We start from the raw sequence: 26,413 nt of genomic DNA on the forward strand, positions 1-26,413 counted from the left end.
GTATCAGAGTTTGACTAAAATATTAAATTGCCACATTTATTTTTCTGTATTTCTTTGTAAACTGAGTTGAATCGTATGGATTAAAGACAAACTTTGTGTATGGTCCAGAAAATAAATGGTACTGTTACCGCCCCACATCTGTATCTCTGTGCAGTTCCAAAGAATTGTTATTGGAGTCAAAACTTTAACTCTGTTTCTCTCTCTAAAGATACTGCTAGACCTCTTGAATTTTTCCAGCACCTTTGATTTTTATTTCAGTATTTGGGAGAGGCGCAGATAAAACAGATATAACCAGCCCAGTTAAGGTATTACCTACTTTTATGAAAAAGAATGAGTCTGGATTTTCCTATTGTCTTCTCAAGTGATCCACAGCTGTTCACATTGTTTATTTCACATTCTGTATTCTTGATGCAATCTCATGCACTAGCCAAGAAGACATTGCAGGATCTGCAGCTGCACCAACTCATCTCCAAGTGGAGTAACATGATGGGAAAAAGACAAACTAACATTTAGCCTCTAGTGCTAGTACAGCATTTCAAGATACAAATACAAAGACTCTAATATTATCAACTCACTCACCAGCAACACAACACGCGCTGCACAAATACGGGCTATGCCGGTAACTGTTGTTCATCAATGATAACAGAACTATCTGTTACATTCCAACTGGGCTAAATGCACAAAGATAACACTGGTAAGAAAGTTCAAAGCAGTGGGTGTCACTGCGAACTGCACTGTCAGAGATTTCTCTGTAAACTCGTTACTAATAGCAACAATGGCTGTCTTTATCTGACATTCAGCACTGGACATTCAATTATTTATTGCACACCAACATCATGTTAAAGTGACACTGTCACTAACTTGTGAAAGAACTTGGTTCAACTTATATAAAATGCAAAATATTTGTTTTTAGAGAAGAGAAAGAGCCTGTTTCTTCTCTCAATGGAAATGGTGCGGAGTCTAGTGTGGAATGACAGAGCAGAAATACACGCATTCCCAGAGACACAGATATGCACACACACAGACATAAACCCTCTCTCGTACACACACACTCACTCACACTCACACATAATCACAAGAAAGAAAACAGACATGCACACACCCATGCAATATGGGAGGCACTGACACTGTCTTCATTCCACTGATCACCTCTTCCCAGCACAAAATGTTCAGCTGATCTGCTGGAAGTCCATTGAGCAGATGAACCCATTTCTTCACAAAGTTAGATGTACAATGGTGTTTCTTGTCCAGTTAGGAGTCTAAACATGGCAGCTGGCATTGTCTTCATGTGTATCTAAAATTATTAAAAATTTAGTAATTAAAAATTCCAACTTTCTCAAAAGCATATATACTTATTGAGTGCAGCAGCTAGAGGCAGTGACAACTGAAGCTTGATGATGTGCAGTTTAAACATGAATGGATCCCTCATGCCATTGCGATTTGTTGATTCATTAGTGACAGAAATACTGTCATGTGGTTCTTTATCCATCAATATTCTTGAATACATGTCAAGTAAGTAAACAATGCTTTTGATCATTCAGAAAGTGAGTGCTGTCAAGAAAACTGTAAGGATCTTTCTGGCTTCAGGCTGAGCAGAACTCAGTATTTTAAGATTGTTTTAAATGTAAAACAAAGTCTAATAGCTGATCATTCAAACAAGATAAAGAGGATAAGAAGCATTTACATTGTAACCTGAAATAATGTCAAAGCTCAGCCCTACTGATTTCACGAAATTGCACTTTCTAAGAGAATACAAGAGAACCAGAAGTAGGACACTTATTCTGTTTAATCACTTTGACCATTCCATAAGATCATATCCGAGTTGCAATAGAACCACACACACTCTCACTCACCCTATTTCTATTTATACCTTTAAGATTTCTTTTACTAACAAACAAACTTAAAATTTACAATTGATCTGCCAACAAATATTATTTACGGAAGAGAGTTTGAAATTCCTTCCACCCTTTCAGACGTCAGTTTCCTGTTTTCACAACTAAAAGGTTTGGCTCTAATGTTTGTACTATGTTCTCTAATCAGCAGAAATTGTTCCTCTTTCCACAGGCTCTGCTGTCCTTAATATCTTGACAACTTTGATCAAAACACACATGAACTTCTAAATTCCAGGAAATGCAATTCTTTTTCTGATAAATTCAGGTTACACTCCCAACAAGGCCAATATATCTTTCTAAAGGCACTCAAATAGAAACTGATGGAAAAACTCAACAGATCTGGCAGTATCTGTGAAGAGCAATCAGAGGCGATGCTGAGAAAGGGTCACCGGATCTGAAATGTTAACTCTCATGTCTCTCCACAGATGCTGCTAGATCTGCTGAGCTTTTCCAGCAACTTCTGTTTGTGTTTCTGACTTATAGCATCGGCAGTTCTTTCAGTTTTTATTCAGCATCTTTCCAAAGGGGTGGTTTCCAAAACTGCTCACGGTAACTTCAGGGCTGTGTATTAATATACATGATTTTTATCCCAAGTATTCTGTACAGTTCTAGACACTGCATTAGAGGAAGGATGTGGAAGCTTTCGAAAGGGTGCAAAAGAGATTTACTAGGATGTTGCCTGGTATGGAGGGAAGGTCTTATGAGGAAACGTTGAGGGACTTGAGGCTGTTTTCATTAGAGAGAAGAAGGTTGAGAGGTGACTTTATTCAGACATACAAGATAATCATATGGTTAGATAAGATGGACAGTGAGAGCCTTTTCCTCGGATGGTGATGGCTAGCATGAGGGGACATAAATTTAAATTGAGGGGTGATAGATGTAGGTCAGATGTCAGAGATGGTTTCTTTACTATGATTAGTGGGGCCGTGGAACACACTGCCTGCAACAGTAGTAGACTCGCCAACTTTAAAGGCATTTAAATGGTCATTGGATAAACATATGGATGAAAATGGAATAATGTCGGATAGATAGGCTTGAGATTGGTTCCACAGGTCGGCACAAAATCAAAGGCCGGAGGGCCTGTACTGTGTTGTATTGTGCTATGTTCTATATATTCTATGTTCTATATTCTAGTCCTTTAAACTCAAAGGCCATTAGTTTTTTACACTATTTTCTGTTATCTGTCTGTAAAATGTTAATAAAGAAAGGAGCTCTTTGCATCAAGGACCTTACCTCGCCCACTGAGTTAGACAGAGCTTGAACAATTTTTTCATGAGCAGTAGCCACGACACTTTGCCCATTGATTTCAATGATACGGTGACCCACTCTAACTCCACCACGCTCTGCAATCCCACCTCTCATCAGGCTGCAAATCTGTAAGAGCAAACAACCATCATTGCCAAATCCTGTCTCACACCTTGCTCTCTCAAACATTACAGTGCAGAGGTAGGATAATGTTTTGAGTGGAGAGTGACTGAGCAGTCCAATGTGGATACTCTCACAGCATTAGATCATACTTAATTATACTTAAACAAAAGGAATAATATTTGCAGAATAGTGCAGAACAATTCTCACAAATCTCAGCTGGTGTTCTTTCATGTCAGATCCAATATGATGAAATGTTTGGTATTTTTAATGGAACTGAAAGTGGGAGTCTACAGAGCAAAGTATCATATAAGTTAGATACAATGTTCAGTACCCCATTACTCTTTTGAACTGAAAGTAAATCTGTCTCGACTCTTTTTAAACTGAAAGTACAGCTGACTTGACACTGTCCCCATTGAACAATCCCAGGCAGATACAGCATGGGGTTACAGCTGAAGTAAAACTTCCTCTACTCTTTTAAAACAGAACGTTAAACTCTCTCAACACTGCCAATCAAAAAAACACAGGACAGGATAGGACAATGTGGAATTTGATAGAAAGAAAAGCTGCCTCTACCTCTTTGAAATGCAAGTAAACCTCTCTCTACTCTTTTAAAGTGTAAGTCAATGGAAAGTAAAGCTGCCTCGACACTCGCCCCATCAAACAGTCCCACGACAGGGACGGCAGGGCCTCATTTACAGAGTAAAGCTCTATTCTTTTAAACTGAAAGTAAAGCTTCCCTCACACTGTCCCCATTAAACACTTGCAGGATTGTTCATGCATGGGGTTACATAGAAAGTAAACCAGTATCTACACTGTCCCCATCAAACATTCCTAAAGTATTACATTTAGAAACAGCATAAAGCTCAGTAGCTGCACATTACACACTATGCTGCAAATATTGGATAATGTTCTGCTTTTGATGGACTGTTGCACCAATATCTTTGCACTTTTAAAATGCATCTCTTAGGAATAAGTATACTTGTTACAATGGCCTGTCGGCAGCAGAAAGAGAGAGAAGGGACGCAGAGATTGCAACAGAGGTCAAAACACTGGAACATTAGGGAACAGCAGGGTGCTGTCATGAGGACACATTCAGGTTGTTACTCTGCATTGATAAAATGAAATGTGGTATCAGCTGGCACTGTTTAGAGTACCATGCTTCCTGCAATATCTTTTACAGATTGTTCAGTAACTCTGTAAGTTATATCAGGCAAAGAAACAAAACAGTTATCTGTTTCCAGTGGGATCTCACTTGCTGGAGCCGCTAATGGATACATTCAATCCATACTGGCAAGTCTTAGCTTAAACTTCAAGGAACAGAGCTGCAAGGTTAACCGAACAGGTCAAAGTTAAGTAACTAGGGACCTGAAGAATAAATATCCAGTGCCAGCACCACTGGTTGGGGTATGGTTGTCAGTTATTTGTCTGTCCATGCAGCCTTTCACTGCCATCTGCTGGTCATTCCAAACAGTTATAGTGACTGTTAGTCCCTCAAAACAATGAAGAGATTTGCCCAGGCTACATGCTGTGCGTTTCCCCTTGGTTGACACAGATATCAATCATGGTCTTTGAGCAGAGAGGACAAAGTTGTCCTAAGTGGGAGAGGCTCTTGAGCCAGGGTTTAGTTTCTCCACCAATAACAATCCATTGGAGCTGATGTTGAGAGGTATGTCAACCCTTTTTTACATGATTTGGAGATGCCGGTGTTGGACTGGGATGTACAAAGTTAAAAATCACACAACACCAGGTTATTTGTACTTGCAGAATTACATTTTATTTTGCTCAAAAACTACATGAATCCTTGCAAGATTCTGTAAATCCCTTTTTTAGATTAGAATTAGTCTGAACATTGGGGAACAGACAGCCTCACACAGGGCACCTCACATCTTCAATACACTATCTAGGCCAACATGGCACCTATTGTTAAAGTTGACTTGAGAATCTAACTTTAAGAAAGTTCTGGGATTTACATATGAAAGAACTGAAATCAACATGCCCCATTCTAAAAGATGAGACTTAACAAACAATCCAGGTCTTTTTCAATTTATAATTTCAGTTACATCACACTGTAAACTTCTGCTATAAATTCTGTGTCCTACGATCTTATACTCCACAACCACTTGATGAAGGAGCAGCGCTCCAAAAGCTAGTGCTTCACATGGATGATTTTGGGATAGTGTAGGGGGATGAACTGAGAATAGTTCACAGGTCAGCGCAACATCGAGGGCCGAAGGGCCTGTTCTGCACTGTATTGTTCTATGCTCTATGTTCTACATTATGATGCAGGTGGTTAGAGACTCCGAATGCTCACTAGTTTCAGTTTATTCAGTTTTGTGTTTGCTGGCAGAAGTCAGATGCAGACTTCGAGCAGTTACGACATACGTCTCTGGAAGCCAGTGACAGTTCAATGAACCAAGTGAGGGGTGAAGAAGACCTTCAAGCAGTATTGGCTTCATGCAGCTTGAGAAAAATTGGAGTTTAGAGTAATTCAATGATATCTCACTGAAGCTAACTGTTGGGTTAAATGCTGAAATTGCACCCGTAATTACACACTTGAGCACAGGCGCAGGAATTCTGGCAAGCTCTGCATTAGAAGTGATTGAACTATCAAGACTTGAGCAGTGGTTAAGGCAGTCTTAGTCATAGAGGTTCTGGGGGAGTTCCATGGCTTAATCTTCAAAATTAAAAATCAGAATCTCTTGAAAAGGAGACAGCCTTAGTGAGATTTAGAGACCCACAATGTCACTGAAGTCTGGGTGGGATTGGTCTTGGCTGTAACACCTATTTAAAGTGTGGTCTGAGGGGAATTGTAACATCTTTGGATGTTCAGCCACAACTTGCCTGTTAACAGAATATTAATCACATGTTATTCATGAATAATATGATTGAGTTATATATATTCTGTCCAAACATGTGCATATTAAGTAGATTGGCCATGCTAAATTGCCCATAGTGTAGGGATGTATAGTCTAGGTTGATTAGCCATGGGAAATGCAATGTTAAGGGGAATAACTTCAGGGGGTGGGTCTGTGTGGGATGCTCTTCCGAGGGTCGATGTGGTCTCTTCTACACTGTAGGGACTTTATGATTCTCTGATTTAGAATCATTATCTTACTTGTTCAATACACTGATCAATTATACTTGAACAAAGGAAAAATAAGCAGTAGAGATTTTTGTTTTGACATTTCAGTTCAACCCAGAATCTTGCCATTTATTTTCTTTCCCTTGATTCTTCTACACAATCTACTTAAACGATTATGCTATAACATGAGATTATAACAAAGATCTGGTTTGTCCAGTATTTCCAAAAATGGAATCGCAACTATTTGGCGGGCTAGTTTGGGACCATAACACTAAATGAAAGAAGAGCTTGTTAGTTAAGTCTGTAGGAGTTGTGAGAGAACATAAAAACTGATTGTGCCCAGTCATTGCCACTGAGGAGAAAGTCAGTGGTCATGTGCTACTCCGGGGCGGCATGGTGGCTCAGTGGCTCAATCGTTAGAACTGCTGCCTCACAGCGCTAGGGTCCCGGGTTCAATTCCAGCCTCAGGCGACTGTCTGTGTAGAGTTTGCACATTCTACCCGAGTCTATGTGGGTTTCCTCCGGGTGCTCCGTTTTTCCTCCCAGAGTCGAAAGATGTGCATGTTAGGTGAATTGGCCATTCTAAATTGGCCAAAGCGTTCAGGGATGCATAGGTTAGGTTAGGTGCATTAGTCAGGGGTAATGTAGAAGAATGGTCTGGGTGAGTTACTCTTCGGAGGGTCAGTGTGGAGTTGAGCCAAATGGCCTGTTTCCACACTTTGGGAATCTATTCCAGAGATGAGGTGAGAGTGACAGCCCTTGACATTAACCAAATGTGATACCACAGAGCCTTCTCAAAACTGGAATCAATGGGTATCAAAGGGAAATCTTTCCAGTGGTTAGAGTCATAAAAAGATGATTGTGGTTGCTGAAGGTCACTCATCTCAGCTCCAGGACTGCAGGAGTTCATCAGGGTAGTGTCCTCGGCCCAATCATCTTCAACTGTTTCATCATTGACCCTTCCTCCATCATAAGGTCATAAGGAGATGTTCGCCAATGATTGCACAATGTTAAGCACTGTTCACGACTCCTCAGACAATGAAGCAGTCAGTGTCCAAATGCAACAAGATCTGGTCAATATCCAAGCTTGGGCTGACAAATGGCAAATAACATTCACGCCACACAAATGTCAGGCTATGACTATCACCAACACGAGGCAATCTAACCACCACCCTTTAACATTCAATAGTGTTAGCATCACTGAATCTTCCACTATCAACATCCTGGGAGTTATCATTGATCAGAAACTCAACTGGACTAACCACATAAATGCAGTGGTACAAGAGCAAGTCAGATGCTAGGAACACTGCAGCAAATAACTCACCTCCTGACTCCCCAAAACTTGTCTACCATCTACAAGGCACAAGTCAGGAGTGTGATGGAATAGTCCCCACTTGCCTGGATGAGTGCACTTCTAACAACACTCAAGAAGCTTGACACCATTCAGGATAAAGCAGCCCACTTGACTGACACTGCATTCACATGCATCCAGTCCCACCACTAACGACACTCAGTAGCAGCAGTATGTGTACTATCTACAAGATGCGCTGCAGAAATTCACCAAAAATCCTCAGACAGCACCTTCCAAATCCATGACCACTTCCATCTAGAAGGACAAGGGCAGCAGATATATGGGAACACCACTACCTTCAAGTTCCCCTTCAAGCCACTCACCATTCTGACTTCACTGTCACTGGGTCAAAATCCTGAAATTCCCTCCCTAATGGCATTGAGTCAACCCACAGCAGGTGGACTGTAGTGGTTCAAGAAGGCAGCTCACCACCACATTCTCAAGGGCAGCTAGGGATGGACAATAAATTCTGGCCAGTAACAACCCCCACATCACACAAAATGAATATTTTTAAAAATTCATTAATGACAATCGGAAGTATATCTGATGCCGAAGCCAATTCCAAGCATGTTACAATCCTCTTCTGGTTTTCTATTCCCAGAAGAAAGTGTATTCTCCATTCTCTCTAAGCTGACTTCGAGCAGGAAGTCAGTGTTCACTGAGAGCAACATCAATATTCTGCAAGCTCTTGAGAAACTGTGGCAGTCCTACATTCCAAACTTCCATTGTTTTGATTGTCCACAAGGCTGCAGGTGCTCAAAGTGGAGAAATTCAAGTTTTTTTTGGGCCATGCATACTTTAAACATAAGGGTAAGAATGCCAACAGAATAGGGAATAGTTTTTGTTTGTGGCACCTTTTCTCACGGGGACCCTGAAAAGGATGGCTCCATGGTGAATGTTACTGTCAGGGAAATATTCTCAGCAAGCATCAGACATCTACTGATTAGGCTCAGAATTGTGATTAGAGAACTGCAGGGTCAGAGCCTATCCATGACACAACCATCTGTTGCTTCTAGGGTTTTGCTTATTCCTAGTACGTGTCACCTTTTAATATGGGAAAGTTGGTGGGCATTCAACAATCTTGAAGGGTTGTAAATCTTTACCAATCACACGGTAACGTGTGATTAATCAATCTCAATCACCTCCTGCCTGCATCCACCTATCGCCAACCCATCTACCTTTCCCCAGCCCCACACCCCCCATTTATTTCTCAGCCTCCTTCCCCAGTCCTGATGAAAACGTCAATTCTCCTGCTCCTCTGATGCTGCTTCACCTGCTGTGCTTTATCCACTTCTATACTTTATCAACTCTGACTTCACAGCATGAGCAGTCTTCACTATCTCCAAGCTCCTGAGCTAGGTGGATCTAAAGAGGTAGATCTCAGTGAAAGCCCATGCTTCAATTCCTTCACAACAGAACATGTGGATAAATGAGAAATGACTACATATCAAAGGAGTATAAAATCTGCAGTGGGATTAACATTCACCAGTTGATATGAGGGAGTATTGCACCATTACAGGGTCAGTGCTGAGGGAGTGGATGAGTATGCGGATGACACCAAGATTGGTGGTATAGTGGACAATGAAGAAAGTTATCTAAGATTATCTAAGGTGACAAAGAGATCTTCATCAATTGGCTCAATGGGTTGAATAGTAGCAGACGGATTTTAATTTGGATAAATGTGAGGTATTGCATTTTGGTAAAACAAAAGTAAGAATTATACAATTAAAAGTGAGGTATTGCATTTTGGTAAAACAAAAAGTAAGTCTTATACAATTAAAAGTAGGGCCTTGGGTAGTATTGTAAAACAGAGAGACCAAGGGGTTCAGGTACATAATTCTTTGAAGTTTGCATCACATATAGATCGGGTGGTTAAGAATGATTGCTCAGACCTTTGAATACAGGGGTAAGGATGTTATATTGAGGTTGTACAGGACATTGATGTGGTCTCTTCTGCAGTATTGTGTCCTGTTAGGGTCTTAATAATAGGAGGGGTATTATTAAGCTGAAGAGGGGAAACGGAGAGTTGAGTTATAAGGAGAGGCTGGGTAGGCTAGGACATTTTTCACTGGTGCATGGAAGGTTGAGAGGTGATCTTATAGAGGCTTTTAAAATCATGAGGGGTACAGGTAAGGTGAATGGCATGTGTCTTTTCCCTAGGTGGGTAATTTCAAAACTAGAGGGCATATTCTTAAGGGGAGAGGAATTTTAAAAAGACATGAGCAATTTTTTTTTACCCAGAGAGTGGTTTGTGTGTGGAATGAATTTAGAACATAGAACATACAACACAGGAACAGGCCCTTCGGCCCATGATGTTCTGCCGAATATGAAACTAATTAAACTAATCCTTTCTGCCTCCCCATGGTCCATATGCCTCCATTTGCATATTCATATGCTTACCTAAAACTCTCTTAAACACCTCTATTGTATCTGCCTTCACCAGCCCTGGCACCGTCCCTGTTCCAGACTCCTCACACTTTCTGTGTAAAACATTTGCCCCTCACTTCTCCTTTGAACTTTTGCCCTCTCACTTTAAATGCATGCCCTCTAGTATTAGCCATTTCAATGCTGGGAAAAAGATCCTGATTGTCAACCCTATCGACACATCACATAATTTTACAGACTTCAGTCAAGTCTCCCCTCAGCATCTGCTGCTCCAGAGAAAATAATCCAAGTTTTCCTAGCCTCTCCTTATAGCTCTTACCCTCTAATCCAGGCAGATCCTGGTAAACCTCTTCTGCACCCTCTCCAAACCCTCCACAACCTTCCTGTAAGTTGGCAACCAGAATTGAATGCAATACTCTTAAGTGTGGCCTTACCAAAGTCTTATAAAACTGCAATATGACATCCTGACTCTCATACTTAATTCCCCGAGCAAGCAAGGCAAGCATAACAGATACCTTCTTTACCACGGTATCGACTTGTGTGGCCATTTTCATGGAACTATGTACTTGAACCCCAAGATCCCTCTGTACACGCTGTTCATGGTCCTACCATTAATGTATACTTTTCCTTAACATTTGATCTCCTAAAGTGCAGCACCTCACACTTACCCAAATGAAACTCCATCTGCCATTTGTCTGCCCATATCTGCAACTGATCCATAGTCCATTGTATCCTTTGACAGCCTTTTACACTATTGTCTTCGCTGATTGCCTGCAAACTTACAAACCCATCCATGTACATTTTCATCCAAGTTATTTATATATATCACAAACAGCAGAGGTCCCAGTACAGATCCCTACACAATTCTACTAGACACGGACCTCCAGCCAGAAAAATACCCTTCCACAACTACCCTGTCTTCTATGGGCCAGCCAATTCTGAATCCAAGCAGCCAAGTCATTGTGGATCCCATACATCTTAATCTTCTGAGTGAGCCTATCATAAGGGACCTTGTTGAAAGACATACTAAAATCCATATAGACAACATCCACTGCTCTACCCTCATCGATCACCTTCATCACCTCATCAAAAAATTCAAAAAAGTTAGTAAGATATGACTTGCCCCGCACAAAGCCATGCTGACTATCCCTAATTAGGCTTTTCCAAATGCGCAAACATCCTATCCCAAAGAATTCTCTCCAACAACTTCCCAACCACCAATGTAAGATTAACTGGTCTAGTTTCCTGCATTATCCCTATTTCCCTTCCCGAACAGAGGAACATTAGCTAGTCGCCAGTCCTCTGGGATCTCTCCAGTGGCAAGGAAATAAAAATCTTGGTCAAGACCCCAACAATCTCCTTTTTTGCCTCTCTCAATAAGCTGGGGTAAATACTATCAGATCCTGGGGACTTATCCACCTTAATGCCCTTCAAGAGACCCAACACCACTTCTTTCTTGATCTCAAAATACCCTAGCATATTGCATGCTCCATAATAATCTCACTATCCTCCATATCCTTCTTCTGGGTGAATACCGACACAAAGTACTCATTTCAGATCTTGCCCAGAGCCTCTGCCCTCAAGTGCAATTCCCCTCCTTTATCCTTGAGTGGTCCTATCTTCCAAACCAAAGGAGTAGCCATGGGCACCCGCATGGGCCCCAGCTATGCCTGCCTCTTCGTAGGATATGTGGAACAGTCCATCTTCCGCAGCTACACTGGCACCACCCCCCACCTTTTCCTCCGCAACATCAATGACTGTATTGGCGCTGCCTCGTGCTCCCACGAGGAGGTTGAACAGTTCATCCACTTTACTAACACCTTCCACCCCGACCTCAAATTTACCTGGACCGTCTTAGACTCCTCCCTCCCCTTCCTAGACCTCTCCATTTCTATCTCGGGCGACCGAATCAACACGGACATTTACTATAAACCGACCAACTCCCACAGCTACTTAGACTACCTCCTCCCACCCTGCCCCCTGTAAAAACGCCATCCCATATTCCCAATTCCTTCGTCTCCGCCGCATTTGCTCCCAAGAGGACCAGTTCCAATACCGAACAACCCAGATGGTCTATTTCTTCAAAGACTGCAATTTCCCCCAGACATGGTCGATGATGCTCTCTACCGCATCTCCTCCACTTCCCGCTCCTCCACCCTAGAGCCCCGCCTCTCCAATCGCCACCAGGACAGAACCCCACTAGCCTCACCTACCACCCCACCAACCTCCATATACATCGTATCATCTGTCATCATTTCCGCCACCTCCAAACGGATCCCACCACCAGGGATATATTTCCCTCCCCTCCCCTGTCAGCATTCCGAAAAGACCACTCCCTCCGTGACTCCCTCGTCAGGTCCACACCCCCCACCAACCCAACCTCCACTCCCGGCACCTTCCCCTGCAACTGCAAGAAATGCAAAACTTGTGCCCACACCTCCCACCTTACTTCCCTCCAAGGCCCCAAGGGATCCTTCCATATCCGCCACAAATTCACCTGCATCTCTACACACATCATTTACTGCATCCGCTGCACCCGATGTGGCCTCCTCTATATTGGGGAGACAGGCCGCCTACTTGTGGAACGTTTCAGCGAACACCTCTGGGACACCCAGACCAACTAACCCAACCACCCCGTGGCTCAACACTTCAACTCCCCCTCCCACTCCACCAAGGACATGCAGGTCCTTGGACTCCTCCATCGCCAGACCATAGCAACATGACAGCTGGAGGAAGAGCGCCTCATCTTCCGCCTAGGAACCCTCCAACCACAAGGGATGAATGCAGATTTCTCCAGCTTTCTCATTTCCCCTCCCCCTATCTTGTCTCAGTCCCAACCCTCGAACTCAGCACCACCTTCCTAACCTGCAATCTTCTTCCTGACCTATCCGCCCCCACCCCCAATCCGGCCTACCACCCTCACCTTAACCTCCTTCCACCTATCGCATTTCCAACGCCCCTCCCCTAAGTCCCTCCTCCCTACCTTTTATCGTAGCTTGCTTGGCACACTTTCCTCATTCCTGAAGAAGTGCTCATGCCCGAAACGTCGATTCTCCTGCTCCTTTGATGCTGCCTGACCTGCTGCACTTTTCCAGCAACACATTTTCAGCTCTGGTCCTATCTTCTCCCTAGTTATCCTCTGGTTTTTAATGTATGCATAGAATGCTTTTGGATTCTCTTTAACTCTATTTGCCAAGGTTATTTCATGGCCTGTTCTTGTTTATCTAATTCCCTGTATGAGTTCTTTCCTGCTTTCTTTATATTCCTCATGAACCCAGTCCAATTTTAGCTTCCTAAACCTTATATAAGCTTATTTTTCTCTTCTGACTAAATTCACAACCGTCCTCGCTATTCAAAGGTCCCTTATCTTGACATCCTTGTCCTTCCTCCTTACTGGAACATGCCGGTCCTGAACTCTTATCCTTAAAGAACTCCCACGCACCAAATGAGGACTTGCTCGAGGAAGTGGTGACAGTTACAATGTTTAAAAGACATTTAATTAAGTACACGGATAAGAAATTTGGAGGGTCAGAGCCAAGCACTGGCAGGTGGAAACAGATTAGCTGGGATTGGCTGGACAAAAGGATCTGTTTCCATGTTGTATGACTCTATGAGTGCTACACTGTCAGAAGGTCAGTGCTGAAGAATTGCCACACTATCAGAGGGTAAGTGCTGACGGAGCACTGAGGGAGTGATACAGTCAAAGGGTCAATGCTAAGGCAATGCTGCACTCCTGGAGGGTCAGTGTGAGGGAGTGCTGAGGGGGTGATGCACTGTCAGAGGGTTAGTGCTGAGGGAGCACTGCAATGTCAGAGGGGAGATATTGTTCTAAGAAAGATCAGTAATGGGACGTCTAGTTTTTTGTCATGCTATTCACGGCCCTGCCCAGTGTACTCACAATGCCATTCTGTACACTGAAACCAAGCTGGTACTTGAGGTCAGGACGTTTGATGAGCACGGTGGTGACAGGAGGACAGCTCACAATGTTCAGCTTAACCTGAACCTGATTCTTCAAACCCTGAAAAACAAGGCATGCTGTGAATTAACCAGGTGTGCAGAAACTGACTCATTGACCTCAGAGATTCTCATAATTATCAGTGAACAAAGACTAGAAAACCCTACCAAGTTCAGTTGTCTCTGGGCCGAGGAATTTGAAACTCCAGATCGCTTTGGATGTAACAGCAGGAGTCTGTGTTCATGGGCACAGCAGTGAGGGCTTGACTGTATACACATGCAAGAGTGTGGGTGAGTGTATGTATATTTGAGAGTTTGTGGGTTGTGTCCAGGTGTGAATGTGTACAGATGTGAGGGTCTGTATGAAGGTTTGTTTACGGGGGTGGGAGCGGCTGTACATAGATAGCAGGGTGTGGGGGGAATGTGCATATACAGGTGAAGGGGAAGGTGTGTACTGATTGGAGGATATATGTGTATATGCATGCAGGTGAGATGGTGTGTGTAGACAGATGGGAAAATGTGTGTGGACAGGCAGAAAGGTGGATGTACAGACAGGAGGATGCATACTTGCTCATGAGATTGTGTACTTGTGTGGGTGTGAACCTGTGCGGATGTGAGTGTATAGGTATAGTACTGGGCAGTACCTTAATGATTCCTTGGCAGGTAGTGAGTGGGAGACCGACAAGGCTCGTGTCATTTATGGACATTATCTGGTCTCCAATACTGAGCTTTCCTGAACGAGCTGCTGCTCCTCCATTCATCATGTTTGCCAGGATGACAGTTGGCAGGATCGAACCCCATCCTGACTCCACAATCACTACACCAAAAATCTCTCCTTTCAACTTCTCAACGTGTAGCTGTGTAAAACAGTGAAGCAAAGAACAAACACTAAGATTAGTCACAGAAAATCCTGCCATTATTCCCAACCTAATCATGGGGAGCTCAGTGCGTATCTAGCATGTGTTGGAAATACAGTGGGTAAGAATCAGAAGAATACAAAAGGGAGATGGAGAAAGAGGGGGCGCAGAAAGAGAGAGAGAAGAAAGTGGGGGGAGAGAAACGTGGGGAGGAAAATGGCGGGGGGGGGGCTGAAGAAACAAGGGAGAGGGGTGTGTACCTTGCGGTTTGGGGGGTTGGGGGTGTTCTTTGGTGTGGGAAGGGGATGTGGAGGGGGCAAACTGCTAGCAGTGGCTGCAAGTAACTGACCTCTTTGCAATTAGCAGAGTTGGAGAAATGGACAAGGTCGTCGTTGTACATTTCCTGAGTGTTGATGATGTCACTGTACTCCTTCTGACTCAAGTCTTCAGGGTTAATCCCATTGGCTCGCAGAAACTCCTGGTAGGCAACACTAAACGCCTGTCCAATGGACTGAGCTATCAGCTGAGCCTGCACACAAACAAGGTACATTTGTGAAGAGAATATCCAGAAAATAATGACACTGCTCGTCTGACATGACACTAAGAGCAGAAGGTTCCAGAATGAATAAATATTCAATGCTGAAGAGCAGCATGAAACACCTAAATGGAACAGACCCACTGTAAGGTACAGGTTGGTTACCTGGGAGCATGGACACCAACCAGCTCTGCAGATCCTCATCAGAGCCTAGGTAGAATGGCTTCAGCCCATTGGATGGATGGATAAATGGGGAGCACCTAGCATCTGAGCTGAAACTGTGCAGTACACTCACTGCCCGAGGAGCCATAACCAAAAAAAGTAGCAACTCATTACCAGCATTACAAGAAAAGTATTTCTTATACTCACATCCTCAGACTCGAAGACATGACAGACCATTTTGTACTGTTTCTTGACCTCCTGGCTCCCAGGCGTGCTTTCAATACAATCCTGGGAAGCCGTACGTGGCACTCGCCGTCGAGCCATCAGGACGACAATGTTGCCAATATCTGCAATGTAGGAAATTGTGCGCAGTGCATGATCCATCATTGGTTCCTGGAACAGATGATACATCAGGGTTAGAAGCTGCACAGAGCTTCCACAACCATTAATCAACAAGTGAAGAAACATTAGCATCTTCTACCAACGAATCAGTGATCAGTCCAAAAACATATACTCATCCCTTTCATTGTCAGTTGTCAAAATAAAGCAAGTGTGAACATTGGCTCAATCAGTGACATCCTCCACACGAGACAGAATCAGTTCCAGCCCCAATCCAGAAAATAGGAGTGAAAAACCAGACTAACACTTCATTGCAGCACTGAGGAGGTGCGACACTGTTGAAGGATCAGTACTGAGGAAGCACTCCACAGACAGAGTCAGTTGTGAGGGAGAACTGCACCATTGAAGGTGCAGCAGTGAGGAAGCAATGCACTAATGGAGGGGCAGTAGTGAGGGTGGATTGCACTATTGGGAGGTGCAGTAGTGAGAAAGTATTGCTAATTTGAAGGGACAGTAATAAGAGATGTGAACTATTAGAGGGCAATAATAAGGGAGTGCCATTATATTGGAAGGACAGAAGTGAGGCAGAAGAATACTGTTGGAGGGGCAGTCGTGAGGGAGTAGTGTCAAATGCCTTTCCAATGAAACATTAAATTGGGGTTCTATTTGCTCTCCCAGGGAAATCTAATAGTTCTCATGTCATTATATGAAGGAGACGAATACATTTTTCCTCATGTCTCAGACCAGTATTTATCCCTAAAATAACTCCTTAAAACACTTTACTTTTCACACTGCTCTTTGTGGGATCTTGTTGTACTCAGATTTCTGGCTGGCTTTATCTTACTTCCTGGACTACATTTCAAAATGCTTTACTGACTGTTTTGGGACATCCTGAGGTCCTGAAAGGCATTACGGAAATACAAAGCTTTTCCTCTGGTTAATTAAGCCTTGGTTCAAAGGTATTTTTGTGCTTCAGGTTTCTATAGTCACTGCCTGTCACTAGGAGCTGGAGTCCTGCAGCCCAGCTCTGCCCAATCATTTTACTGACAAACTACAATCTGGAATCAGCAGTGAGGATTGTGGCTGCTTCAAACTATCACTCAGAAATGACAAGCTGTGTGGTCAGGCATTCTCCTCTTGCTCTCCATTTCACCCTACCCAACATACACTCACTACACACACAAAGACACACACATATGCATACATCAGTTTGCTGGGCTAGGGTCTGCATCTCCCACACATACTGTTACCTGTGAATCCGCATTCAGAACTTTAATCCTCTGTGTGGAAATGAAGAGATCGACTTCTGTCATTGGCTGTGAATCTCCATCAGAACCCTGGGAGGAAGAAATTGACAGGGTCATTGATAAAGCCCATTTGGAAATCCAGGTCAGTACACTGGCTGACAGTGTTGCAGTACTGGTTAAACGTTACTGCTGGATTTCATATTGTGTCCACTGAAATATCATGTCACCCATCATCACACTGCAGGGCTCCCTGTCCAAATAAATTAATACACGTGGATCAAATAATCAAAGACACAAGATTGCTGTTACAGGGGCAAGCCTGCAAGCGAACTACTCACCCCTTTCTTCTTGATCTTTGATGTTTTCTGTACCCTCTGAGTGGCAACAAAGTATGAAAAGAAAATGAAGTTAGATACTGGAGATGACAGAAGAGATACTGGCACACAATACATCTCTGGTCACTTAAACTCATTAGGGCTGGGGTGGGAGGAGGGACAGAGATAGGAGGAGGAAAGGGGGATGCAATTCCGGAGTCCTAAGTACAGACCACCCCACAACCTCATACATAGATGAATTGCTGCACCCACACACAAGGGTATGGCTGTATCCACTGAAGTTTAGGAAAATGAAGTGTGACTGGATTAAAATATCTCCAGGGATCCTGGAGCTGGATGAAATTTGAATCATTCGGGAGGCTGAGATGGTTACTGAGAGGAGTTACAGGGAGGTAATCACACCTCAGGTACAAGATGGGTTACAAATTAGAGTGGTGCTGGAAAAGCACAACAGGTCAGGCAGCATCCGAGGAGCCGGAAAATCAACGTTTCGGGCAGGAGCCCTTCCTGATGCACCACTCTAATCTTGACTCTAATCTCCAGCATCTGCAGTCCTCATTTCCATCTAGATGGGTTACAGTCAGAGGACTGAAAGGGAACCGTCAGGCTGTGCAAGGAACCCCTGTGGCCGTTCCCCTCAACAAGTATACCAATTTGGATGCTGTTGGGGGGAACAACTTACCAGGGGTAAGCCATGGGGCACAGGTCTCTGGCAGAGAGCCTGTTTCTGTTGCTCAGAAGAGAAAGGGGAGAGGAGCAGAGCATTAGTCATTGGGGACTCCATAGTTAGGGAGACAGATACGAGGTTCTGTAGGAACGAGAGAGACTCATGGTTGCCAGGGCTTGTCTTGTCTCAGATCATGGTTTTGGGAGCTTAAGGGGGGAGGGGGAGCAGACCGAAGTTGTGGTCCACATAGGCACCAACAACATAGGTAGGAAAAGGGATGGGGATTTAAGGCAGAAATTCAAGGAGCCTGGGTGGAAGCTTAGAGCTAGAACAAATAGAGTTGTTATCTCAGTTTTGTTACCTATGCCACTTGCTAGCGAAGTAAGGAATAGATAGAGAGAGGAGTTGGACACGTGGCTACAGGGAAGGTGCAGGGGACAGAGATTCAGATACCTGGATATTCTGAGCTAGGTGGGCCCTCTACAAACAGGATGGTCTACACCTGAACCAGAGAGGTACCAATACCCTGGGGGAAGTGTGTGGAAATTTGCTAATGTTCTTCGGGAGGGTTTAAACTAATTCAGCAAGGAGGTGGGAAGCTAAATTGTAGCTCCAGTGCCCAGGAGGTTGAGAGTAGTGAGGTTTCAAGGTTGCATATGTGCATTCCTGAAGAAGGGCTTATGCCCAAAACGTCGATTCTCCTGTTCCCTGGATGCTGCCTGACCTGCTGCGCTTTTCCAGCAACACATTTCCAGCTCTGCATAAGTGCATTGGCAAGCAGGAAGGTGGTTTGAAGTCTGCCTACTTCAACGCCAGGAGCATCCGGAATAAGGTGGGTCAACTTGCAGCATAGGTTGGTACCTGAGATTTCGATGTTGTAGCCATTTTGGAGACATGGATAGAGCAGAGACAGGAATGGTTGTTGCAGGTTCCAGGGTTTAGATGTTTTAATAAGAACAGGGAAAGTGGTAAAAGAGGGGGAGGTGTAGCCTTATTAGTCAAGGAATGTATTACGGTAGCAGAAAGGATGTTTGAGGACTCATCTACTGTAGTATGGACCAAGGTTAGAAACAGGAAAGGAGAGGTCACCCTGTTGGGAGTTTTCTATAGGCCTCCGAATAGTTCCAGCGATGTCAAGGAAAGGATTGCAAAGATGATTCTGGATAGGAGCGAGAGTAACAGCATAGTTGTTTTGCGTTACTTTAACTTTCCAAATATTGACTGGAAATACTATAGTTTAAGTACTTTAGATGGGTCAGTTTTTGTCCATATGTGTAGGAGGGTTTCCTAACACAGTATGTAGAGAGGCCAACAAGGGGCGAAGCCACATTGGATTTGGTACTGGATAATGATCCCAGCCAGGTGTTAGATTTGGAGGTAGGTGAGCACTTTGGTGGTGGTGATGTTTACTTTAGAGTATATACCGCAGGGCAAGAGTTATAGCTGGGGAAAAGGCAATTATGATGTGATTAGGCAAGATTTAGGATGCTTATGATGAGGAAAGAAAGTGCAGGGGATGGGCACAATTGAAACGTGGAACTTATTCAAGGAACAGCTACTGCGTGTCCTTGATAAATGTGTTCCTGTCAGGCAGGGAGTAAGTGGTCGAGCGAGGGAGCCGTGGTTTACTAAAAAAGTCGTATCTATTGTCAAGAGGAAGAAGGTGGCCTATGTAAGGATGAAACGTAAAAGCTCAGTTCAGGCACTTGAGAGTTACAAGTAGCCAGGAAAGACCTAAAGAGAGAACTAAGAGCCAGGAAGCGACATGAGAAGTCATTGGCAGGTAGGATCATGGAAAATCTTAAAGCTTTTTATAGGTATATCAGGAATAAAAGAATGACTAGAGTAAGATTAAGGCCAATCAAGGATAGTAATGGGAAGTTGTGCGTGGAGTCCGAGGAGATAGGAGAAGCGCTAAATGAATATTTTTCATTGGTATTCACACAGGAAAACGTCAACGCTGTCGAGGAAAATACTGAGATACAGGCTACTAGACGGGATGGGATTGAGGTTCACAAGGAGGACGTTTCAGCAATTCTGGAAAGTGTGAAAATAGCTAAGTCCCCTGGGCCAGATGCAATTTATCCTAGGATTCTCTGGGAAGCCAGAGAGGAGATTGCAGAGCCTTTGGCTTTGATCTTTATGTCGTCATTGTCAACAGGAATAGTGCCAGAATACTGGAGGGTAGCAAATGTTGTTCCCTTGTTCAAGAAGGGGAGTAGAGACAACTCTGGTAATTATGGACCAGTGAGTCTTACTTCGGTTTTGGGTAAAGTGTTGGGAAGGGTTACGAGAGGTCAGATTTATAATCATCTAGAAAGGTATAAGAGTTGATTAGGGACAGTCAACACGGTTTTGGGAAGGGTAGGTCATGCCTCACAAATCTTATTGAGTTCTTTGAGAAGGTGACCAAACAGGTGGATGAGGTTATAGCAGTTGATCTGCTGTATATGGATTTAGTAAGGCACTTGATAAGGTTCCCCACGGTAGGCTATTGCAGAAAATACAGAGATGGGATTGAGGGTGATTTGACGATTTGGATCAAAACTTGGCCAGCTGACAGAGGATGGTGGTGATGGGAAATGTTCATCCTGGAGTTCAGTTACTAGTGGTGTACCTCAAGGATCTGATTTGGGCCCACTGCTGTTTGTCATTTTTATAAATGACCTGGATGAGGGCATAGAAGAATGGGTTAGTAAATTTGCAGATGACATTAAAGTTGGTGGAGTTATGGATAGTGCCGAAGGATTTTGCAGGTTACGGAGGGACATAGATAAGGTGCAGAGCTATGCTGAGAGGTGGCAAATGGAGTTTAATGCAGAAAGCTGTGAATTGATTTACTTTGAAATACAGAGTACCTGGGCTAATGGTAAGATTCTTGGTAATGTAGATCAGCAGAGAGATCTCGGTGTCCATATACATAGATCCCTGAAAGTTGCCACCCAGGTCGATACGGTTGTTAAGAAGGCATACGGTGTTAGCTTTTATTGGTAGAGGGATTGAGTTTCGGAGCTTTGAGGTCATGTTGCAGCTGTAAAAAACTCTGGTGTGGCTGCTCTTGGAGTATTGCATACTGTTCTGGTTGCCACATTATAGGAAGGATGTGGAAGCTTTGGAAAGGGTTCAGAGGAGATTTACTAGGATGTTGCCTGGTATGGAGGGAAGGTCTTATGAGTAAAGGTGAAGGGACTTGAGGCTGTTTTCACGAGAGAGAAGAAGGTTGAGAGGTGATTTAATTAAGACATATAAGATAATTAGAGGACTAGGTAGGGTGGACAGTGAGAGCCTTTTCCCTCAGATAGTGATGACTAGCATGAGGGACATAGGTTTAAATTGAGGGGTGATAGATATGGGACAGATGTCAAAGGTAGTTTCTTCACTCAGAGTAGTAGGCGCATGGAACACCCTGCCTGCAACAGTAGTAGATTCACCAACTTTAAGGGCATTTAAATGGTCATTGGATAAACATATGGATGAAAATAGAATAGTAGGAGAAAGTGAGGACTGCAGATGCTGGAGATCAGAGTCGAGAGTGTGTTGCTGGGAAAACACAGCAGGTCAGGCAGCATTTGAAGAGCAGGAGAATCGAGGTTTTGGGCATAAGCCCTTCACCAGGCATGATTCCTGAATGCCCAAAACTTCAATTCTCTGCTCCTCAGATGCTACCTGATCTCCTGTGCTTTCGCAGCAACACACACTGAAACTGGAATAGTGTAGGTCAGATTGGTTTCACAGGTCAGTGCAACATCGAGGGCCAAAGGGGGTATACTGCACTCTAATGTTCTTTGTTTCCTCTTGTGCAAGAATCTAGAAATCTGGGTCACCCATTTAAAATACAGATAAGGAGAATTTTATTTCCCACAGAGCATCATGACTCTTTGGAACTCTCTTCCTGAAAAGTAGTAGTAGAGTCTTTGAACATCTTTAAGGCAGGTTAAGGTGGGAGGTGGTGGTGGTGGAGGGGGGGGGGGGTTGGTGAGGTCGTTGGAGTTGTCAGGAGTAATCAGATGAGCTACAGTCTTATTGAATGGGAGAGCAGGCTCCAGGGGCGGAATAGTCTATTCTCTTATTCCTATATTTGTATATTTGTATATATTATATATATATTATATACATATATATAGCCATTACTCAACAACAGAGGGTAGACTTAATGCCCTCTGTCAGTGAGGCTGAACAAGAATTAGTTATGGGTTCTTGTGCAGTTCCTTTGTTATTTTAAGATATATCAGTTTGTTTGTAAAATAATATTCACACAGGTCCAGAGCTGGTCTTATCTCATATGGTCTGAGGGTGACTGAGGCCAAATGGAATAAGGCACCAGGTGATAGAGTAATACAGCATGGAAACAGGCCCTTCAGCCCAAACTGGTCCATGCTGACCATGGTGCCCACTCAGCTAGTTCCAATTACCCGCATTTATACAGTCATAGAGATGAACAGCACAGAAACAGACCCTTCGGTGCATGCCAAACAGGTATCCTAACCTAATCAAGTCCCATTTGCCAGCACTTGGCCCATATCCGACTAAACCCTTCCTATTCATATAACCATCCAGATGCCTCTTAAATGCTGCAACTGTACCAGCCTCCACCACTTCCTCTGACAGCTCATTCCATACATGTATCATCCTCTGCATGAAGAAGTTGCCCCTTACATCTCTTTTATATCTTTCCCCTCTCACCCTAAACCTATGGCGTCTAGTTCTGGACTCCCCCACCCCAGGAAAAAGACTTTGTCTATTTATCCTATCCATGCCACTCATGATTTTATAAACCTCTATAAGGTCACCCCTCAGCCTCCGATGCTCCAGGGAAAACAGCCCCAGCCTATTCAGCCTCTCCCTGTAGCTCAAATCCTCCAAACTGGCAATATCCTAGTAAATCTTTTCTGAATACTTTCAAGTTTTGCAATATCCTTCCGATAGGAAGGAACCCAGAATTGCACACAGTATCCCAAAAGTGGCCGAAGCAACTTTGGTCCAAACCCTCTAAACCTTTCCCATCCATGTACCTATCCAAATTGTTTTTAAATGTTGCTATTGTATCTTCCTCAACCACTTTCTCTGCAAGCCCATTGCATATTTGTACCACTCTCTGCGTGAAGATGTTTCCCGTCAGGTCCTTCTTAAATCTTTCCTCTCTCACTTTAAACCTATGCCCTCTAATTTTCAATTCCCCATACCTGGGAAAAAGATTATATGCATTTACCCTACCTATGCTCCGCATGATTTTATACACTCAATAAGGTCACCCCTCATTCTCCTACATTCCAAGGAATAAAGTCCTATCCTGGCCAACCTCTCCCTACAACTCAGGCCTACTTGTCCTGGCAACATCCTCATAAATCTTCTTTGCTCTTTTTCCAGTTTAACTATGTCTTTCCTATAATAGAGTGACCAAAACTGTACACAATACTCCAAGTGCGGCCTCACCAACGACTTACACAACTGTAACATAACGTCCCAATTCATATACCCAATGCCTTGATTGATTAAAGCCAGCATGCTAAATGTATTCTTCACCACCCTGTCTACCTATGACGCCATTTTCCTAGGCCCCTGTGTTCCATAATACTCTTCAGGACCTTACCATTTACTGCATAAACTACCTTGGTTTGACTTTCCAAAGTGCAAAACCTCACATTTATCTGTATTGAATTGCATTTGCCAAACCTCAGCCCATTTACCCATCTGATCAAGATCCCTCTGTAATGTTTGATAACCTTCCTTGCAATCAACAATACCTCCTAATTTTCTATCATTTGCAAACTTACTAATCATGCCTTGTGCATTCACACTCACATTATTTATGTAAATAACAAATAACAAAGGTCCCTGCACCAACCCTTGTGACACACCACTAGTCACAGGCCTCCAGTCTGAGAAAGAACCTTCAAACATCACACTCTGCATCCCACCATCTAGCCAATTTTAAATCCAGTTAGCTAGTTCTCCTTAGATCCCACGCAACCTAATCTTCATAACTAGCCTGCTGTGTGGGACCTTATCAAAGGCCTTCCTAAAGTATATATAGACGACATCCACTGTCCTACCCTCATCTATTCTCTTGGTTACCTCTTTGAAACACTCTAAAAGATTTGACAGATATGACTTCTCGCGCACAAATCCATACTAACTATCCCTAATCAGACTTGGACTATCCAAAGGTTTTAGATTAGATTAGATTCCCTACAGTATGGAAACAGGCCCTTCGGCCAAACAAGTCCACACTGACCCTCCAGAGATGTTGGTTGACCCTACCCCTCAGCATCCTCTCCAACAACTTGTTTAGCACTAACAGCAGGCTCGCTGGCATGTGGTTCCCAGGCTTGTCTTTACTACTTTTCTGAAACAATGGAACAACATTAGCCATTAGGAGGTGTAGTCTAGGTAGCTGTGGGAGTCGGTTGGTTTATAGTAAATGTCCGAGTTGATTCGGTCGCCCGTGATAGAAATGGAGAGGTCTAGAAAGGGGAGGGAGGAGTCTGAGACGGTCCGAGCGCCTCATCTTCCGCCTAGGAACCCTCCAACCACAAGGGATGAACTCAGACTTCTCCAGTTTCCGCATTTCCCGTCCCCCCACCTTGTCTCAGTCCCAACCCTCGAACTCAGCACCACCATCCTAACCTGCAATCTTCTTCCTGACCTCTCCGTCCCCACCCCCACTCCGGCCTATCACCCTCACCTTATCACCCTCACCTTAACCTCCTTCCACCTATCGCATTTCCAACGCCCCTCCCCCAAGTCCCTCCTCCCTACCTTTTATCTTAGCCTGCTTGGCACACTTTCCTCATTCCTGAAGAAGGGCTCATGCCCGAAACGTTGATTCTACTGCTCCTTGGATGCTGCCTGACCTGCTGCGCTTTTCCAGCAACACATTTTCAGCTTAAACCTAAGAGAGTTTGGACCTAAAGTGTTCTCCAACTGACACTTCAGTCACTTGCCCGACTTCATTTCTAAACTGTTGCACCCGCCCAAGTAGGGTTCTCTACATATTGGTTTAGGAAACGTTCTTGGACAAATCGGACCAATTCCACCCGGTTGGGCCTTTTAAACTCTGGGTGGTCCAGTCAATTCCGGGGAAAATTAAAAACCAATACTACACTATTATTCTACTGGTAACTGCAATCTCTCTACACATCTGCTCCTCTAGTACCAAATGGCTATTAGTCCCAACAAAGTGACCATCCCCTTCTTGTTTCTAGTTCTAACCATATAGCCTCATTTGAATACCCTTTAAGAATATCCTCTCGAAGCACTATTGTTATGTCCTCCCTTATCTAAAGGCCAACTGCCCCATCTCACTTACTTGTCCCTCTGTCGCGCCTGTAGCTTTTGTATCCTGGCAACATCCAAGGAGCAGCGAAATCGACATTTCGGGCAAAAGCCCTTCGTCAGGAATAAAAACCTAGTTTTTACCTCATTTTTACCTCATCTGCCTTACCAATCAGGCCTCGTGTGTTGAAATAAATGCACTTTAAACCTTATCACTCCCTTCACTGTGGATATATTAATGAAGGGCTAATTGGGTGTAAATTATGGGTCTCTCTTGTAGTGTAAAAGTAGTGTACCTACCGCAGGTTCAAGTCCACCGGTTCCAGAGGTATGTAATAACATCTCTGAATGGGATGGTTAGAAAAACAGGTTAAATTAAGAAAAAGGATGTGAATTGGTTGTATAAGTAGGTGGAGCTAGTAATCAGCTGCTTTTGTGGCACAGTGGTAGTGGCCCTATATCTGGGCCAGAAGGGCTGATGTCAAGTTCTACCTGCACCAGAGATGTGTCATTATGTTCAGGTTGATTAAAATATCTAAAAGTTGGACTTGAATTTTTGTGTAAACAGAGTTACTTTTTTTGGAGTATAACAAAAGCTACACCTACAGAATGCCAGAGTTTGAACTGTAGATAGTTGAGATGAAGATGAAACAAGCAGAGTTAAGCAAGATACCTTGATGCGTCCCACAGCCTCCTGGGCTTGCATCATGCGGATGTTTTTGGAGGGGTTCCGCTCAGATAGCAGCTGTGTGGAGCCTAGGTAATTGGCTGCAAAAATGATCCCATCAATCAGATCCTCAGGCTCACAGGGTCCTGGAACTTCAGAAATAGCACAGAATCAGAGCTCATGAAGTAGTCAAATGATTTTAAGGGATATGGGGATAATGCAGGAATATCTCATTAAGGTGGATGATCGAGAATGGGGGAGCAGGCTTAATGGACTCATGTTTTTAAGCCCCTCCCC

At 43.7% G+C, this 26,413-nt stretch overlaps 1 protein-coding gene across 8 annotated transcripts in view; it reads right to left on the minus strand.

Moving 5' to 3' along the window:
• apba2b (amyloid beta precursor protein binding family A member 2b) overlaps positions 1 to 26,413 on the minus strand; it is a 129,969-nt gene that overhangs the window by 4,816 nt on the left and 98,740 nt on the right. For 4 of the 8 annotated variants that reach the window (XM_087982166.1, XM_043680316.2, XM_043680318.2 and 1 more), the window contains exons 5-13: positions 26,123 to 26,268; positions 17,511 to 17,546; positions 17,176 to 17,262; positions 15,794 to 15,979; positions 15,239 to 15,418; positions 14,677 to 14,889; positions 13,977 to 14,096; positions 3,126 to 3,266; positions 4 to 1,294 (exon numbers count right to left, since the gene is read on the minus strand). In XM_087982166.1, the coding sequence (XP_087838292.1) occupies positions 1,223 to 1,294; positions 3,126 to 3,266; positions 13,977 to 14,096; positions 14,677 to 14,889; positions 15,239 to 15,418; positions 15,794 to 15,979; positions 17,176 to 17,262; positions 17,511 to 17,546; positions 26,123 to 26,268 (1,181 nt within the window). In that variant the 3' untranslated portion in view covers positions 4 to 1,222. Of the gene's footprint in view, positions 1 to 3; positions 1,295 to 3,125; positions 3,267 to 13,976; positions 14,097 to 14,676; positions 14,890 to 15,238; positions 15,419 to 15,793; positions 15,980 to 17,175; positions 17,263 to 17,510; positions 17,547 to 26,122; positions 26,269 to 26,413 lie in introns of those variants that run through there. The other 4 variants (XR_015754159.1, XR_015754158.1, XM_043680319.2 and 1 more) reach the window with 3 other exon arrangements.

The sequence above is a fragment of the Chiloscyllium plagiosum genome, unplaced genomic scaffold (genome assembly GCF_037043375.1).
Source record: "Chiloscyllium plagiosum isolate Xiang-an unplaced genomic scaffold, Cpla_swu_hap1 HiC_scaffold_42, whole genome shotgun sequence".
Taxonomy (NCBI): Eukaryota; Metazoa; Chordata; class Chondrichthyes; order Orectolobiformes; family Hemiscylliidae; genus Chiloscyllium; species Chiloscyllium plagiosum.